This window comes from Calypte anna, unplaced genomic scaffold (assembly GCF_003957555.1).
Source record: "Calypte anna isolate BGI_N300 unplaced genomic scaffold, bCalAnn1_v1.p scaffold_27_arrow_ctg1, whole genome shotgun sequence".
Lineage (NCBI taxonomy): Eukaryota > Metazoa > Chordata > Aves > Apodiformes > Trochilidae > Calypte > Calypte anna.
This window is the reverse complement of record NW_022045503.1, coordinates 42,628-60,071: the sequence shown is the minus strand read 5'-3', so window position 1 is coordinate 60,071 and position 17,444 is coordinate 42,628. Positions and strand designations below refer to the sequence as shown.

The 17,444-nt window shown below is 64.5% G+C and overlaps 3 protein-coding genes and 1 long non-coding RNA gene across 5 annotated transcripts in view; 3 read left to right on the top strand and 1 right to left on the bottom strand.

Annotated features, from left to right (window-relative positions):
- DCHS1 (dachsous cadherin-related 1) overlaps positions 1 to 4,904 on the top strand; it is a 50,171-nt gene extending 45,267 nt beyond the window's left edge. Inside the window, exon 20 of the mRNA XM_030468733.1 lies at positions 164 to 4,904. Coding sequence (XP_030324593.1) covers positions 164 to 2,778 — 2,615 coding nt within the window. The 3' untranslated portion in view covers positions 2,779 to 4,904. The remainder of the gene's footprint in view (positions 1 to 163) is intronic.
- A 135-nt stretch (positions 4,905 to 5,039) lies between these two features.
- LOC115600340 lies at positions 5,040 to 5,373 on the bottom strand. The gene is made up of 2 exons (XR_003988906.1): positions 5,318 to 5,373; positions 5,040 to 5,118 (listed from the first exon to the last, which is right to left on the bottom strand). It is a non-coding gene; the product is annotated as an uncharacterized LOC115600340 (long non-coding RNA).
- A 1,476-nt stretch (positions 5,374 to 6,849) lies between these two features.
- On the top strand, positions 6,850 to 14,875 carry TPP1 (tripeptidyl peptidase 1). Of its 2 annotated transcripts, none has more exons than XM_030468735.1 (13): positions 6,850 to 6,939; positions 8,211 to 8,300; positions 8,392 to 8,530; positions 8,604 to 8,754; positions 9,917 to 10,038; positions 11,111 to 11,307; positions 11,507 to 11,705; positions 12,099 to 12,287; positions 13,021 to 13,093; positions 13,258 to 13,378; positions 13,460 to 13,618; positions 13,984 to 14,121; positions 14,620 to 14,875. In XM_030468735.1, the coding sequence occupies exons 1-13, from the start codon at positions 6,865 to 6,867 to the stop codon at positions 14,758 to 14,760; spliced, it is 1,794 nt and encodes a 597-aa protein (XP_030324595.1). In that variant the 5' UTR covers positions 6,850 to 6,864; the 3' UTR covers positions 14,761 to 14,875. The 2 variants fall into 2 exon arrangements, with proteins under 2 accessions (XP_030324595.1, XP_030324596.1); XM_030468736.1 differs by lacking the exon at positions 6,850 to 6,939 and adding an exon at positions 7,472 to 7,482 and having other exon boundaries at positions 8,367 to 8,530.
- A 377-nt stretch (positions 14,876 to 15,252) lies between these two features.
- Positions 15,253 to 17,272, top strand: TAF10 (TATA-box binding protein associated factor 10). The gene is made up of 5 exons (XM_030468741.1): positions 15,253 to 15,460; positions 15,694 to 15,857; positions 15,965 to 16,029; positions 16,129 to 16,243; positions 17,098 to 17,272. Exons 1-5 carry the CDS (start codon positions 15,253 to 15,255, stop codon positions 17,185 to 17,187), a joined length of 642 nt encoding a protein of 213 aa, XP_030324601.1. The 3' UTR covers positions 17,188 to 17,272.
- The last annotated feature ends 172 nt before the right edge of the window (positions 17,273 to 17,444 follow it).

Here is a 17,444-nt window from a genome sequence, read left to right as displayed (position 1 = left end):
GATGCCCCCATGCTGGTCAGGCCCAGCCCCTCACTACATCACTGCCTGGGGTGGCCGTCAAGCCACCACAGTGTCCCAGATGCCTGTTTCTCCAGCCAATAACCCTGACACACTTACCAGCTCCTGTTGCCTCCATACTGACCTTGGCTTTCTGCCCTCACAGGGACCCTCTTCACCCTCCGTCAGGTGGAATTTGATGCCAGCCAGCCCACCCTGGACCTGGTGGTGGAGGCCCATGACCATGGCTCTCCCAGCCTCTCATCCTGGGCCACAGTTCAGCTTCAGGTGCTGGATGTGAATGACCACAGTCCCAGCTTCCAGCTGCCACGATACAACGCCAGCGTGCCTGAGGACCTGCGTCCAGGAACCACCGTGCTGACATTAGAGGCAGGTGACGCCGACCTCTCCCGGGAGAATGCTGGCTTTGACTACACCATCGTCAGTGGCAACAGTGGCAATGCCTTCCAGGTGGAGAGCCGGGTGGCCTGGGCAGGGGGGCATCTCCGCACACGCGGTGCTTTGGTGCTTGTGGAGCCTTTGGACTTTGAGGCCATCCCTATCTACAACCTGACCGTGGCAGCCTCAGACCGGGGCCTGCCACAGCGCAGCACCACGGTGCCCGTGCTCATCACAGTGCAGGACGTCAATGACAACCCGCCGGTCTTCACCCGAGCCGAGTACCGCACTGCCGTCAGCGAGAGCGCGCCACCCGGCACGGAGCTGCTGCGCCTGCTGGCCCACGATGCTGACTCGGGGCCCCACGGCCACGTTCGCTACACCATCAGCTCGGGTGACCAATACGGGCTCTTCCAGCTTCATGAGAGCACGGGGGCCCTGTGCCTGGCACGGCCCCTGGACCGGGAGGCACAGGTGCTGCACACCCTCGTGGTGCAGGCCACTGATGTGCCGGGCGGGCACTTCACGCTGGTACCTGTGGCTATTGAGGTGAAGGATGTCAACGATAACAAGCCCTACTTCCCAGTGGAGGTGCTGAGTGCCAGCATGCGGGAGAACCTGCCCCCTGGCACGCTGGTCACCACGCTGCGTGCCATTGATGCAGACACTGGCGTCTTTGGGGAGCTGCGGTACACGGTGCTGGAGCAACCAGTGGGGGAGCCAGGCGTGGCAGAGGGACGGGACGCCTTTGCCATCAACAGCAGCTCCGGGGAGCTGCGCTCCCGCCTTACCTTTGACTATGAGCGAGCCAAAGCCTTCCAGCTCCTGGTCAGGGCCACTGATGCTGGCAACGCCTCTGCCACAGTTACCGTGCGGGTGCTGGTGACAGGGGAGGATGAATACGATCCCATCTTCCTCAGTCCCTCCTTCAACTTTGAGGTCCCTGAGGGCGCCCGCAAAGGGCAGAGCATCGGCCGGGTGCTGGCAACTGATGAGGATGAGGGGGCCGATGGTGTCGTGCTGTACTCCCTGGCTAAGCCCTCACCGTACTTTGCCATCAACCAAACCACAGGCACCATCTTCCTGCGCATGGACAGCCAGCCCCAGGCCAGCGCTGGGCGCACCAAGAGGGAGCCCCGGGAGATGAGCCTGGAGGTGCAGGCACGCAGCCCCCTGCCCGCTTCCCGCTCGGCCTCAGCGCAGGTCACCATCGATGTCACGCACACCTCCTTTGGCCTGGCCCCCGACCTCAACCTGCTGCTGGTGGCTGTGGCTGCCTCGCTGGGCGTCGTGGTGGTGCTGGCTGCTGTGGCCATCGTGCTGGCTCTGGTCCGCTCTCGGCAGCGCCGGGGTGGTGAAAAGCCAGAGGGGGATGGGCGGCTGGGCCGGGCACAGAGTGGATCCCTGCAGAAGCTTGGCCGCGAGGAGCCGGCACTTCCTGGGGGCGAGCACATCTACCACCAGGCTCTGCCAGGGTACGGGGGTGAGACGGCAGGGCCCTACACCCGGGGGGGCTCGCTGGACCCCTCACACTCCAGCGGCCGAGGTTCTGCTGAAGCTGCTGAGGATGATGAGATCCGGATGATCAACGAGTACCCGCGTGTGGCCAGCATCACGGCTTCCATGCAGGAGCACATCTCTGCCCGTGGCCCCGACTCCGGCATCCAGCAAGATGCTGACCAGCTCTCCGACATCTCCTGCGAGCCAGCCGCCCTGGAGAGCACCCAGTGGTTCAAGAGCAAGAAGGGCTCAGGGCTGCTGCTGCCGGGGCCACCCCCACAGCTGTACCGTGAGGATGGGGGAGGCAGCGCCTTCCTTGGCGTGCGCTGTGGCCTCAGCGTCTCCTCCCAGCCTCAGGACTACACCTTCCCAGAGGATGGCAAGCCCTCCGTGGAGGGCTCGCTCACCGCCATCGTGGCCAGTGACGAGGAGCTCCGGGGCAGCTACAACTGGGATTACCTGCTGAACTGGTGCCCCCAGTTCCAGCCGCTGGCCAGTGTCTTTACGGAGATTGCCCGCCTCAAGGATGAGAGCTCCCTGCGCAAGCCCTTCCCAACTAAGCCCAAGGCAGAACCCAAGCCCCGCATCGACCCCCCACCCCTCATCACCTCTGTGGCCCACCCAGGCGCCAAGTCTGTGCCCCCCAAGCCACCGCCGGGCAGGACCTTCCCACTCCCGTCCACCCTGCGCCGCTCGCCCATCAGCCACGAGGGCTCCATCTCCTCCTCTGCCATGTCGCCCAGCTTCTCCCCCTCGCTCTCCCCACTGGCTGCCCGCTCCCCCGTCGTCTCGCCCTTCGGCATCTCACAGGGGCCTTCGGCCTCTGCCATCAGTGCCGAGCACTCGCTGGAGCCCCCTGAGGAGGCCGAGCTCAGGATTTAGCCCTGGGCCCCTGGACTCCTCCGCCCCACCCTACAGCCGTGGGGACAGGAGTGGGGCCAAGCCCAAGCCCAGGGCTGCTCCTCATGGGTGCTAATCCTGCTCTTCCAGCACCTTGCCTTGCCGGGAGCATCTGTGGGCTGTAGATCCCCGTGTCCTTCAGGGCTGTGGGCTCCTGTCACTCCCTGTGGTCTAGCAGACTTGGTGCTGGTTTTAATGCCCTATTGGACTGCTGATCTTTGTGCCTGCACTCTGGGGCGAGGGTTCCTTCTACTGCTCGTGGTGTCTCAGGTTGGCACCTGGCAGGATGGTGCTTCACGGTACTCTGTGCTCTGGGAGAGGCTGGACCAGGCCATGCAGACCCCAGACCCTGCCCATCCCCAGCCACTTGTCCACGCCACCCCGCAGCCCTGCTGAGTCCCCCCCACAGGTCCCCTCCTGCCAGGAGCTCACAGGTCACAGGGGGATGCTCCAGGGCAGAGACATGGTGCTTAGCAGCCACGGACACAGCAGTCTGTGGGGACAGTGAGGGCTGAGACTGTGACAGTGAGGGTAGACCCATCCCAGGCCAGGCTAGAGGGGGCAGAATACAGTGCCCACTGCTTGCCTGGCAATGGCTGGTAGGGGGAAAGGGGATCCTCTGGGATCTCTTGAGCCCTTCCCCCTCCCATCACTGCATAGGACCCTTTTGAGGGATCTCCTTCCTGTACTGGGAGGTGCTGGGTGCCCTGCTCAGCATGGGAGCCCGATTCCTGGAGAAGCTGCTCCTGAGGTCCCCAGCAGGGACCCTTGCCCAGGATGGGCAGAGTGGCTGGCAGCAGCCTGGGAGCCATGGTGAGGTGGCTGCTTGGTGACAAGAGGCAGTGTCCTCCTCCTGCTCCATCTGCCCAGGCCTGGGAGTAGGTGGCAGGGGGTGACCTAGACAGACACATGGCCTGGAGCCACATGGCAGCAGCCAGCAGGTTACCTTAGAGCCACAGTGCCATACGGTGCCATGTGCTCACGACACTTGGGGCCACCAAGGTGGCCTCCAAGATGGGGGTGGATGCCAGAACCCCCAGCCCTCCCTGAGGGGCTGCTCTGCACCACTGCTCCGTGTGGTGGGCAGGGTATGGAGCCATGTGCCAATGGGGCTGGTCCCCATCCCACTCAGTGCTTGCCTGAGGTGCAGGCAGAGGTGACAGTCCCAAGGGACAGCCACGGCCACCGTGGGTGCTCATGGTTGCTGCGACCCTCACAGGAACATGGGTGCAGGGTGAGGGCAGGTGGAGTGCCCCAGGTGCACAGCCTGTGTGTGAGTGTGTTGGTGGTGCCAGGGAGGACAACCAAGCATCCCAGGAGGGATCTGGAGGAATTTCCTTCCTCTGCCACACTTTCCCAAAGCATGTCAACCCCACGGCTGCACCCCCAGCCCACCAGCCCTCTACCACAGCAGCCAAAATCCCACCACTTCCAAACACTTCCCCATTTCCCACCAAGAGCCACCGCAGGCTGCAGCCCACTCTGCCACCTCCTCAGCCCCAAGCCCCCTGCTGTGCCACAGGTCCCACCCTGCACCCCCCTCCACACCCTGCACCTGACAGGGGGTCCCCCAGGAACCATCCTGGGCAGTGACATGGGATGGTTGTGGGGCCATGCCTGGGACCCATGGGGGACCCAGGGTGGCTCTGGGAGAGGGGTCCTGGGTGGCTGGACAGCCAGGGCAGGCACCCCAGCCTTGGGGTGGGCACCCCTCAGCCTGCTCTGCTGGACAGCTCGCCAGGGGCACGCTGAGGGTCCTGCTCCCCCCTGCATGTTTGGGGCAGGGGCACACGGAGGGGTCACCCCCCTGCACACCACATATAGAAGGGTCAGACACATGGCAGCCCACTCCAACCTTGGGAGGCACACACAGCCACGGGCTGCAGAGCCCAGCGAGGAGCCAAGCCTCCAGTTATTTATTTTTTACACATTGTACTACAATCCCTGTTTTCTACTTTTGTTTGTACTTTTTTGTATCGTCGTCTCGCTGAGCTGCATGTATTGGGCGCTGCTCACCGGCCCGCACACGGGGCCATTCCAGCACAGCCTGGACCCAAGTGCCAACTTCTCAAAGAAAAAATGCCTTAATAAACCACACTTGTTTGTACGGACACATCAGGGGCAGTTCCTGGGTGGGAGGGCAGGAGTGGGGGCCTGGGGCTGTGCCTGGCCCTGGGACAGGCTGCTCAGAGCATCATGGAGCAGACAGCGTTGGGTGAGGAGGAGCTTGGAGATCATCCAGGGGGAGCGATGGGCAAAGCTGCTACCAAAGAGCTGCATGAACTCAGCCAGGTCAGCCTGGTGGAAATACTGCTCCAGGAACTGGTGGGACAAGGAGAGGACAAGCTTTTTCTTATTTTCTCTTGCAAAAACACAAGGGTTTTTTCTCCTGACTCAGAAAGCCCAGCATGGGTCTGTTGAACACCAGCCCCCAAGGTGTTCCACCAGCCCCTCAGGAGTTCCCCACACCATCCCAGGGCCACCGAGTGCTGGAGAAGGTGTGGGTCACCCCCTGGGTTACCTGTGCACAGGCTTGGCTGTTGTTGGCCACCACCCCCGACGTCCCCAGCTGTCATGTTGTACCTCTTCCTCAGGATGGAGGGTGTCACCCCAGGTGGAATGCCACCCCACGGGGGGGCTGCCCCGACCCCACATCCTTTGTGTCCCTGGTGCTGCTGGACCCCCTCCTCTCAGGGGGGAAGCGGTGCAGGCCACTCACTGGGGGGACAACCAGCAGAACAAGAGCTGGGGGACGCTGTCATCGCCCCTCTGCACCCCCTCAGCCCCTCCTGCCCCAGGGGATGGGCCTGCAGGGAGCACAGACGTGTGTCCCCCTTCCTTCCTGCTCCCCACGGGTCCCCCCAGGCCCTCTGACCCCCATAGGGGTTTCTCCAGCTTGGAGGCAGCAGCAGGTCCAGGGACGGGTGGCACTTGTCACTGAGCACCAGCCCTGACAAACGCCCTGGGAGCTGTATGTCCACATCACCCATCACAGGTGGGAAAGTTGACCTTTAAAGGTCACCATGTCCAACCCCTGCCCTGGGCAGGGACATCTGCAACCAGATCAGGTTGCTCAGAACCCTGTCCAACCTGATTTTCAACACCTCCATGGATCCCAGGCTGGTTTGAGTGGGAAGGGACCAGAAAAGCTCACCCAGTGCCACCTCTTGCCATGGGCAGGGAACCCTCCCACATCCAACCTCAACTCCAAACATTCCCACCACCCACAGCTTCTCCAGGAAACCTCTCCCAGGCTCTCCCCACCCTCACTTCTCCCTCCCAGCTCCTCTCCAGCTCCCCTCTTCCACTTTGAAACCATCTCTCCTTGTCCACCTCCCTCCAGGCCCTTGCCAAAGTCCCTCCCCAGCTTTCCTGGAGCCCCTTCAGACACTGGGAGCTGCTCCAAGGGCTCCCCACAACCTTCTCTTCTCCAGGCTGAACTTCCCTAACACATTCTGAGAGAACAGAGACCTGGACGCTCTGATGTCCCCTCCCTGCTGCAGACCAGATGGCCAGACTGGCAGCAGAACCTTGTGGAGTAATTGGCTCTGTCAGGGCCACCTTAATCTGCGCTGGCCAGACAGATCCAGATCATCTGCAAATCTCATCCCACTTAGCATCCTGCCCAAAGCAGCTGTGACAGACTGGAGGGGGTGGTGGTGACAGCTGTAGGGCAGTGTGCTCTGCCCCCAAACCAGAGCACCTCCAGAACCAGCCCCAGGGACACCTCCAGCCCCAGGGACACCTCCATCTGGGCCCAGGGTCACCTTCAGCCCCAGCCCCAGGGCCCCCTTGAAAGCAGCAGCGCCTGCAGAGCAGGAAGGAGGTCATTGGAGTTGTCATAGCCCGGACCTGCCCTAGGAGGGGACCAACCACCTCCTGGGTGACACCTCGTGCTGGCCTGGAGCCAAGAGGAACCCTCCAGACCCACCAACAGCTGCGGTTCCGGATGTCCACAGCGTGGGGTGGGGGCATCCCGGGCCGGGCAGGTGCTTTGCCCATTGTCCGTCCCGTCCTGGCTTGGACCCGGCCCCAGAGGCAGGAAAGGAACCGGGAGCTGCTGGGAACATGGGGAGAGGTCCTGCAGCTTTCCCTGGAGCGGGTTCCATCCTCCTGGAACGGGAACCTCCAGCCCGAACCCAGGTCCTGCTGCTCTTCAGCCCCTTCCTTGCCCAGGACCCCCACAGGACCCCCACCCCTACAGGGACTCCAACCCGGGACCCCCACCCCAGGACCCCCAGCCCAGGCCAGCAGCCGCCCGGTACCGGCTACAGCAGTACTGAGCCGGGAGAGGGACGGGGACGATCTGGATGAGGCAGCGCGGACAGAACCGGACCGGATCGGACCGGATCGGATCGGACCGGCAGGCGGCCGGTGCCGTATCCGGGAAGCCTCTACGGATCCCCGGCAAGCGGTTCTCCCGCTCGGACCGGGACCGGAGCCCACAAGTCACCGTGAGGATCGGTGCCGGTGCTGCCGGTGCCGCCCGTGCCGCCCGTGCCGCCCGTGCTGCCGGTGCTGCCGGTGCTCCCGGTGCCGGTTCGAGGGAGGGACCCAGGAGTCGGTGGACGGGGGGCGGGTGTCTGGCCCCGCCCATCACGTGACCGCTTGCCCCGCTCGTCTCACGTGACTGGGATTTGCACTCCCGCTCACGTGACCCGGGCCCTGCGGCGGGATGGCGAGGGGGTACCGGGGGGTCAGGGGTACCGGGGGGTCAGGGGCACCGGGGGGTCAGGGGTACCGGGGGTACAGGGGGTACCGGGGGGTCAGGGGTACCGGGGGCACCGGGGGTACCGGGGGGTCAGGAGTACCGGGGGTGCAGGGGGTACAGGGGGTACCGGGGGGTCAGGGGCACCGGGGGGTCAGGGGTACCGGGGGTGCCGGGGGGTCAGGGGGTACCGGGGGCACCGGGGGGTCAGGCCGAGAGAGTCGGCCCCGGGGTGACAGGGGTGGGCGGGCGTCTCCGTCCCGGGGGTACTGGGAACCGGGCGGGTGTAAGGCGAGCACCCTAGCCCGGTGTAACGGGGACCGGGGGGGTCAGGCGGAGGGGGCAGAGGGGGTCCCGGGGGAATGGGGAGGACAAGGGGGGGGGGGGGGGGTCAGGCCGAGATACCTGGCTTGGGGTGATGGGGAGGGGCGGGGGTCCCTGGCCCGGGTTAAGAGGGACTCCCCGTGCCGTTAACAGGGACTGAGAGGGGGAAGGGGTCACTCGAGGGTCCTCATCCAGGGAATACCGGGAACGGGGCGGGGACCTCAGGCCGGTGTAACGGGAACGCCCCCCCGAGAGGGATCAGTCGGGGGTCCCCGGCCGCGGGGGTGGCGGGGTCAGAGGGGTGACACGGGGATCCCGGGGTGGGGGTGAGGGTGCTCGGGGGTCCTCCGGGGGTCCCGCGGTGCCCTGACGGCCGCTGCAGGTGCCGGGAGGTCCCCGCCGCGCTGCTGCTGTGCGCGGCCGCCTGGAGCTGCGCCGCGGGCCATGCCCCGGAGCCGGACCAGCTGTTCCGGTGGGTACCGGGGCTTCGGTGGGACCGGGGAGGCACCGGTGCCCACCCACCCGCCACCACTCACAGCCCCCCCTCCCCTCCCCCGCCGCAGCGTGCCCCCGGCTGGACCCACAGCGGCCGTGTGGACCCCCGGCACGGGGTGCAGTTGACCTTCGCCCTGCGGCAGCGCGGTGCCCAGCGCCTCGCACAAATCGTCGACGCCGTCTCGGACCCCCGCTCGCCACGATACGGTACCGACTGCCCCCCCAGCCACCCGGGACCCCCCGGGCCCGCCCAGGGGGCTCTGACCCTCTCCCCCCGCAGGGCAGTACCTGTCCCTGGAGCAGGTGAGGGACCTGGTGCAGCCGTCCCCCACCACTCTGCTGACGGTGCTGAAGTGGCTGCAGGGGCACGGCGTGGAGAACTGCCAGAGTGTCACCACCAGGGACTTCGTGGAGTGCCACATGCCAGCCAGGTGAGACACAGGTGGGGACGGGAGGGTGACACCAGGAGGACCCCTTCCCCAGGGGATGCAGCCTGGTGTTTATTTCCATAGAATCAATAGAATGATAGAATTTTGTGTCCATCTCCCCTGGTCAGTGAACACCCCATGGATGTAGGTGGCTCATTCTGGCAGGTCCAGGGAGGTTCTCCTCCTCCTCTGTTCTGCCCTGGGGAGAGCACCCCTGGAATCCTGGCTCCAGTTTGGGGCTCCCCAGTTGAGGAGAGCCAGAGATCTACTGGAGAGAGGCCAAGGGAGAGCTGGGAGGGTGCTGAAGGGACTTGAGCATCTCTGCTGGGAAGAAAGAGTGAGAGCCCTGGGGCTGTTGAGGCTGGAGAAGGCTGGGAGGGGACCCCATTAATGCCTATAAATTACAAGGGAAAGGGTTTTAAACTGGAGGAGGGGAGATTTAGGTTAGGAGGGCATTCTGATGTGTGAGGGTGGGGAGGCACTGGAACAGGTTGTCCAGGGAAGTTGTGGAAGTTCCATCCCTGGAAGTGTTGAAGGAAAGGCTGGATGAGGCTTGGAACATCCTGAGCTGGTGGGAGATGTCTCTGCCCATGTCAGAGGGCTTGAAAGTGGATGAGCTTTAATATCCAACCAAAGCCAATCTTCCAACCCAAACCTTTCTGTGATTTTGTGAGATATCCTGAGGATGGGGGGCAAGAGGAAGGGGACAATCTCTGTTCAGGGGTGCCCAGGAACAGGACAAGGAAGAATGGGGTGGAGCTGGAAGATGGGAAGTTCCAGCTCCAGAGGAGGAGAAACTTCTTGGCTGTGAGGCTGAGGGAGCCCTGGCCCAGGCTGCCCAGAGAGGTTCTGGAGTCTCCTTCTCTGGAGCCTTTCCAACCCCCCTGGATGTGTTCTGTGTGTCCTGCCCTGGGGGATCCTGCTGGGACAGGGGGGTTGGGCTGGGGGATCCCTTCCAACCTCTGACTTTCTGGGACTGCTGTCCAGCAGTGCCCAGACTGAGCCAGTCCCAAAGCCTTCAGCACCTGTGATTACAAAAGCAACAATAAGGGGAAAGATGAGGGGGAGGGACCCTTATGATGGTTCCTGCTGCAGCAGGGTGGGAATGGTGTGGGAGGCAGGGTGCTGATGAGATCCTCACCCTGGGGCTGTCCTTGTCCCACAGCACAGCTGAGCGTCTCCTGCCCGGGGCCGAGTTCCACCGCTTTGTGAAGGGTCAGCAGAGCACCGTGCGCTCCCCACGCCCCTACACTGTCCCTGACGAGCTGGCCCAGCACCTCGACTTTGGTATGTCCCCAGGAATGGTGTCGCTGGGCCTCCAGACACCCTCCTGGCTGCCCCAGGGACCCCTGAGGGTATTTGTGTGTAGGATGTTTCCCTGAGGAGAAGGACTTGGGTTGTTGGGTGAGGAGAACCTCATAGCCAACCCTGTCCTGGACTACATCTCTAGCAGGGCCAGGGAGGGGATTGTCCCTCCCCTCTGGGGGAACCCCCCCTTGGGTAAAGCTGTGTCCAGCTCTGGGGTCCTCAGCAGCAGGAGGACACGGAGCTGTTGGAGCCAGTGCAGAGGAGGTGATGGAGGTGCTGGGAGGGCTGGAGCAGCTCTGGAGCTAGAGGGAGAGAGTTGGGGGTGTTGAGGCTGGAGAAGAGAAGGAGAAGGTTGTGGGGAGCCCTTGGAGCAGCTCCCAGTGTCTGAAGGGGCTCCAGGAAAGCTGGGGAGGGACTTTGGGCAAGAGCCTGGAGGGAGGTGACAAGGAGAGATGGTTTCAAAGTGGAAGAGGGGAGCTGGAGAGGAGCTGGGAGGGAGAAGTGAGGGTGGGGAGAGCCTGGGAGAGGTTTCCTGGAGAAGCTGTGGGTGGTGGGAATGTTGGAGTTGAGGTTGGATGTGGGAGGGTTCCCTGCCCATGGCAAGAGGTGGCACTGGGTGAGCTTTCTGGTCCCTTCCCACTCAAACCAGCCTGGGATCCATGGAGGTGTTGAAAATCAGGTTGGACAGGGTTCTGAGCAACCTGATCTGGTTGCAGATGTCCCTGCCCAGGGCAGGGGTTGGACATGGTGACCTTTAAAGGTCACTTTCCCACCTGTGATGGGTGATGTGGACATACAGCTCCCAGGGCGTTTGTCAGGGCTGGTGCTCAGTGACAAGTGCCACCCGTCCCTGGACCTGCTGCTGCCTCCAAGCTGGAGAAACCCCTATGGGGGGTCAGAGGGCCTGGGGGGACCCGTGGGGAGCAGGAAGGAAGGGGGACACACGTCTGTGCTCCCTGCAGGCCCATCCCCTGGGGCAGGAGGGGCTGAGGGGGTGCAGAGGGGCGATGACAGCGTCCCCCAGCTCTTGTTCTGCTGGTTGTCCCCCCAGTGAGTGGCCTGCACCGCTTCCCCCCTGAGAGGAGGGGGTCCAGCAGCACCAGGGACACAAAGGATGTGGGGTCGGGGCAGCCCCCCCGTGGGGTGGCATTCCACCTGGGGGTGACACCCTCCATCCTGAGGAAGAGGTACAACATGACAGCTGGGGACGTCGGGGTGGTGGCCAACAACAGCCAAGCCTGTGCACAGGTAACCCAGGGGGTGACCCACACCTTCTCCAGCACTCGGTGGCCCTGGGATGGTTGTGGGGACTCCTGAGGGGCTGGTGGAACACCTTGGGGGCTGGTGTTCAACAGACCCATGCTGGGCTTTCTGAGTCAGGAGAAAAAACCCTTGTGTTTTTGCAAGAGAAAATAAGAAAAAGCTTGTCCTCTCCTTGTCCCACCAGTTCCTGGAGCAGTATTTCCACCAGGCTGACCTGGCTGAGTTCATGCAGCTCTTTGGTAGCAGCTTTGCCCATCGCTCCCAAGTTGACCGAGTGGTTGGGCACCAGGGCAGGGGCAAGGCTGGGCTGGAGGCCAGCCTGGATGTGGAGTACATCATGAGCACGGGTGCCAACATCTCCACCTGGGTCTTCAGCAACTCAGGTACTCACCCCAAGGTGGGAGGGCTGGAGCAGCTCTGCTCTGGAGACAGGTTGGGGAACCCTCTGCTTCCCTGGGGAGATGATTCCAACCTCCAGCTCTTCACAGAGTGAAAAATTGTCTTCTGGGGTCCAATCAGAACCTTCCCAGGAGTCGCCTGCACCCTTCACCCCTTGTCTTTTCCATGTGACTCCTTGTAAAGAAGGAGTCTCCATCTCAGGAGCCACCCTTCAAGTCCTGGACTGTGGCAAAGTGCTCTCCCCTGAGCCTGCTCTCTTCCCACTCCTCCCGACCTTCCCCTGTACATCTCGAAGGCTTCCCACTCCCCTGACCACCTTAGTCTCCCTCCTCTGTCCCCTCTCCAGATGCTGACCTTGTCCCTGTCTGTCCCTGCAGGGCGACACGAGAGCCAGGAGCCCTTCCTGGCCTGGCTGCTGCTGCTCAGCAACATGTCCTCCCTGCCCTGGGTGCACACAGTCAGCTACGGGGACGACGAGGACAGCCTCTCCCTGGCCTACATGGAGAGGGTCAACCTGGAGTTCATGAAGGCTGCTGCACGGGGCCTCACCATCCTCTTTGCCTCAGGTGTGTGGGGACATCCTGGAGACAAGAGCTCTGGGGAATCTCCTGGTGGGGACATGGGGAGCTGTAATCCCAACGCCAAGAGGAGCCCTTCCCCAGCTCATCTTTGGTGGGCAAGGGACAGCCCTGGGGAGAAGGACCTGGGGGTGTTGGGTGAGGAGAACCTCAATGTGAGCCATCAAAGCTGTGTCCCCATCAGTGTCACCATCAGGGCCAGGGAGGGGATTGTCCCCCCCTGGGGTAAAGCTGTGTCCAGGTCTGGGGTCCCCAGCAGCAGGAGGACACGGAGCTGTTGGAGCCAGTGCAGAGGAGGTGATGGAGGTGCTGGGAGGGCTGGAGCAGCTCTGGAGCCAGGGGGAGAGAGTTGGGGGTGTTGAGGCTGGAGAAGAGAAGGAGAAGGTTGTGGGGAGCCCTTGGAGCAGCTCCCAGTGCCTGAAGGGGCTCCAGGAAAGCTGGGGAGGGACTTTGGGCAAGGGCCTGGAGGGATGGGATGAGGGGGAAGGGTTTCCAGCTGCAAGAGGGGAGCTGGAGAGGAGCTGGGAGGGAGAAGTGAGGGTGGGGAGAGCCTGGGAGAGGTTTCCTGGAGAAGCTGTGGGTGGTGGGAATGTTGGAGTTGAGGTTGGATGTGGGATGGGGTTGGAGCCCCCTGGGCTGGGGAGGGGTCCCTGGGGGCACTGGATGAGCTTTGAGGTCCCTCCAGCCCAAACCTCCTGTGGTTCTGTGACCCCGTTGGCAGGTGACGACGGTGCAGGGTGCAGGAGGGTCCCTGGTGGGAACCACACTTTCCGGCCCAGCTTTCCAGCCTCCAGGTAGATTTTGGGGTGTTGGGGGTGACCCTGGGTCACCATGGGCTGCTCAGAGCTGGAGCATTCTGTGCACCCCAGCCCATGTCCTTCAGCTGGTCCTGAGCCCAGGGTGAGCCCCAGAGGTGTGCCCGGGGATGCCCACCCGCTGTGTCCCCCTGTGCCCCCAGCCCCTATGTCACCACAGTGGGTGGCACGTCCTTCAAGAACCCCTTCCTGGTGACAGCTGAGGTGACCGACTACATCAGTGGCGGGGGCTTCAGCAACGTCTTCCCCATGCCGCAGTACCAGGTGAGGGGACAGCAGGGGACAGACGGGTGCAGTGCGAGGGCGGTGGCCTCAGAGTCCCCGCTGACCCCGCGCTGTCCCCAGGCTGCTGCCGTGGGTCGGTTCCTGCGATCGGCCCCCAAGCTGCCCCCCGGCTCCTACTTCAACCGCAGCGGCCGCGCGTACCCCGACGTGGCCGCCCTCTCCGACAACTACTGGGTGGTGACCAACCGTGTCCCCCTGCCCTGGGTGTCCGGGACCTCGGTGAGGGGACGGGGACAGCGGCGGAGGGGGACGGACGTGGGTCTGGGGGCAGCCAGGGGGATGGGGACATGGGTGAGGGGGTGGGGACAGCTGGGGAGGGACCAGAGCTGGGTCTGGGGGACATCAGTGGGGGACAGCCGAGGGGTTGGGGACATCGGTGGGGGGGACAGCCGAGGTGTTGGGGACATCAGTGGGGGGGACAGCTGGGGGGTTGGGGATGTTGGTTGCAGGGGACAGCCCTAGGTCTGGGGGACATCAGGGGGGAGACAGACGGGTGTGGGGGGCATTGGTGAGGGGACAGCCCAGGGGGTTGGGGACCTCGAGGGGGTGCCGGGGGGTGGGTGCTGACTGGGCAGTGTCCCCAGGCCTCCACCCCGGTGGTGGGGGGTATGGTGGCCCTGATCAATGACCGGCGGCTGGGGAGGGGGCTGCCGCCCCTCGGCTTCCTCAACCCCGCGCTCTACCGCCTGGCGGGGGGCGGCCACAGCGACGCCATCTACGACGTGAGACGGGGAGGGGGCTGGGGGGTTGTCAGGGGTCTTCTCCTGGGTGCCCCGGAGCGGCTGGGAGTGTGGGGGGGGGGTCTTCTGCTCCCATGGTCCATGCTCGAGGCAGGGGCAGGATGGGGGGAGGTTTGGGGAGGGGTCTCCAAAGCCTTCCCATTGGGGGGTAGGTGACCCCCTCGTGCTGCTGGGGGGTGTTTTGGGGGATCTCTGACCCTGGGGGGGGGGGGCGGTTGTTCCCACATGGGGTGCTGTGAAGCGGGGGGTGTCCCAGAAGCGGGTTGTCCCAGTGTCCTCCTCGGGGACACGTTCTGGGGGTTCCTGTCCTGGGAGAGGGGGGTGTCCCCATGTTCTCCCACAGGGCACGTTCCCGGGGGTCCCTGTCCCAAGGAGGGCTATGGGGGGGGAGGGTTCCGCTCCCCGTCGGGCCGTTGCGGGGGGGTTGCCCGTGTGTGTCGGGAGTTAAGGGGGTGTCCTGAGGGGTCCCGCTGTCCCCAGGTGACGCACGGCTGCCACCTCTCCTGCCTGGATGGCACCGTGCAGGGTCAAGGCTTCTGCGCGGGCCCCGCCTGGGACCCTGTCACCGGATGGGGCACCCCCAACTTCCCGGGGCTGCTGCGGGCGCTGTTGGCGCCATGAGCCCCCGGGACCGAGACCGCCGGCACGGGAACCGAGACCACCCGAACCGAGACCCCCGGCACCGGGACCCAGCGGGGGCACGTGGGCGGGGCTAATAAACTGCTGGCCACGCCCCTTCCCGCCTCCCGCTCTTCCGTGCTGCGCCGCTGGGGGGCGCGCGATAAGCGCGGCCAATGGGGTGGGGCGGGAGGTGGGACCGGGGGGAAGCGCGGCCAATGGGGCGGCGGCCGGCGGAGCGGCACGGCCAATGGGAAGGCGCGGTGTGCTCGGGCCGGGGCCAAGGGTCGTGTGGCCAGTGGGAGGGCGTATGATGCGAAGGGGCGGGGCCAGGGCACTCGCAGCCAATGGGAAGGCGCAGGGTGCGTGTGGGGTGGGGCCAAAGGAGACGGCGCCCGTGGGGGCGCGCGGTGCGTAGGGGCGCGGGGCGGGGCTAAGGCGGGCGCAGCCAATGGGAGGCGGCGCTGTGCGCAGGCGCGGGGCGGCAGCGGCGGGATGAGCGGCAGCGGCGAGGCCGATCCCGCACCCGCGGCCCCCGCCGGGCCCGGCCCCGCGGCCCCTCCCGCCCCGGCAGCCCCCGCCCCCGACACCAACAAGCCCAGCCCGGCCCCCGCCGGCAGCGGCCTCCCCGGGGCGGCCCCGGGAGCGGTGGGAGGGGCGGCGCGGGGGAGCGAGGGCGGCGCGGCCGGCGGGAGGGGGCCCGGTGAGCGGTGGGGTTGTCCGGGAGCTGAGGGGGCTCTAGGCCGGGGCGGTGGGTGCTGGGGGTCCCGGGGGTGAGGCAGAGCTACGGGCACTCGGGGGCGCGGACCCTCGCTGGGGGGCGGGACCCGGCTCGGGGGGTTCCGTCGGGGGGCAGCGCACCGGCGGATCGGGCTCTGTCCCGGGGGGTAGGTCCGGGAGGAGCTGCCGCCCGCTGAGCCCCCCCTGTTCCCGCAGTGCCGGTGTCAGCAGCCGTGGCCGCCGCTCCCCTCGCCCCGGAGGGGGCGATGTCCAACGGTGTCTACGTGCCCGCCAGCGCGGCCAACGGGGAGGTGAAGCCGGTGGTGTCCACCACGCCGCTGGTGGATTTCCTGATGCAGCTGGAGGATTACACCCCCACGGTACGGGGCGGGGGGGCAGCGGCTGCTGCGGGCCGGGGAGGGGGCTGACACCTTCCCCCACCCCCCCCCCCCCGCAGGCGGGTCCCCACAACGTGTCCGTCCCGCAGATCCCGGACGCCGTCACCGGGTATTACCTCAACAGAGCCGGGTTCGAGGCTTCGGACCCCCGCATGTGAGTCGCCTCGGGCACCCCCCTGGGGTCTGGGGGTCCGCAGCCCCCCGTCCCGCGGGTGCTCGGGGCTCTCTCTGATGTTTCCTCCCCGCGGGGCAGAATCCGTTTGATCTCCTTGGCTGCCCAGAAATTCATCTCCGACATCGCCAACGACGCTCTGCAGCACTGCAAGATGAAGGGCACGGCCTCGGGCAGCTCCCGCAGCAAGAGCAAGGTGGGAGGGGGTCCCGAAGCCCCCGAGGGGGCAGCAGAGTGACGGTGGGAAGGCGAGGAGGGGACATGGGGGCACCTGCGCTGGGGTCCCCCCGTCTCTGCCAGCCACCCAAAGACAGGGGGTTGGAAGAAAAATCGTGGTGTTTGGGGGAAAAAATGGCTTTTTGGGGGGCCCAAGGGCTTTGTGGGGACGAGAGGTTTGGTCTTGGTGGCCTTGAGCAAGAGTGGGTGTCCGTCTGTCTGTCCTTCAGACTGGGTTGTGCTCCCAGGGCTGACCTGAGTGGGTGACCTGGGGGGGGATGGGGACCCTGGGAGGTTTTGGGCAGGTTCCAGGAGATTTTGGAAAGTCCTGGGAGTTTTGGCAGGTTTTGGGGGGATTCAGAGATGTTTTGGGTAGAATACTGGGAATTTCTGGGGAGTCCTGAATGGTTTCTGGGTGAATCCTGGGAGGCTTTGGAGGGGGATCCAGGCAGACTTTGGGGAGTCCTGTCAGGTTTTTGGGGATCCTGGCAGATTTTTTGTGATTGTGGGAGTTTCTGTGAGCCCGGGATATTTGGAGGGGGATCACAGGAGTTTTGGGGGAGTTTTGGCAGGTTTGGGGGGTGGAATCCTGGGAGGTTTCTGGGAGTCCTGGGAAGTTTTTGAGGATCCTGGAAGATTTTGGGGAACCCTGGCAGGTTTCTGGGGATTCTATGCGGGTTTTTTTAGGATCTTGGGAGGTTTGGGGGAGTCCTGGGAAGTTTTGGGGAATTCTGGCAGGCTTTGTGGAGTTCTGGTAGGTCTTTGGGCAAATCCTGAGGCGTTTTGGGAGTACTGGGAGGTTTCTGGGGAATCTGTCAACTGGTGTCCCGTCAGGACAAGAAGTACACCCTGACCATGGAGGACCTGACTCCAGCACTGGCAGAGTATGGCATCAACGTGAAGAAACCTCACTATTTCACATGAACTTCCAGGGGTTCTCACTGGGGACTTCTGATTTTTGGTGTCATTTCTGTGCCATTAAACACCTGGGTAGGTTTTTTTTTCCTTTTCTGTTGGAAAAAAGTGTGAATCCCACCCTGCAACTTCTCCTGGGGGCCTTTGCCCCCCTACTGTGCCCAGCTGGGGGACCTGAGTGGCAGGGGGGGGGGTTGGGGCTCACAGCACCCGGGGCAGGGGGGGGGGTTCACGAGTTTTTACTTTTTTCATTACAAATGTTTATT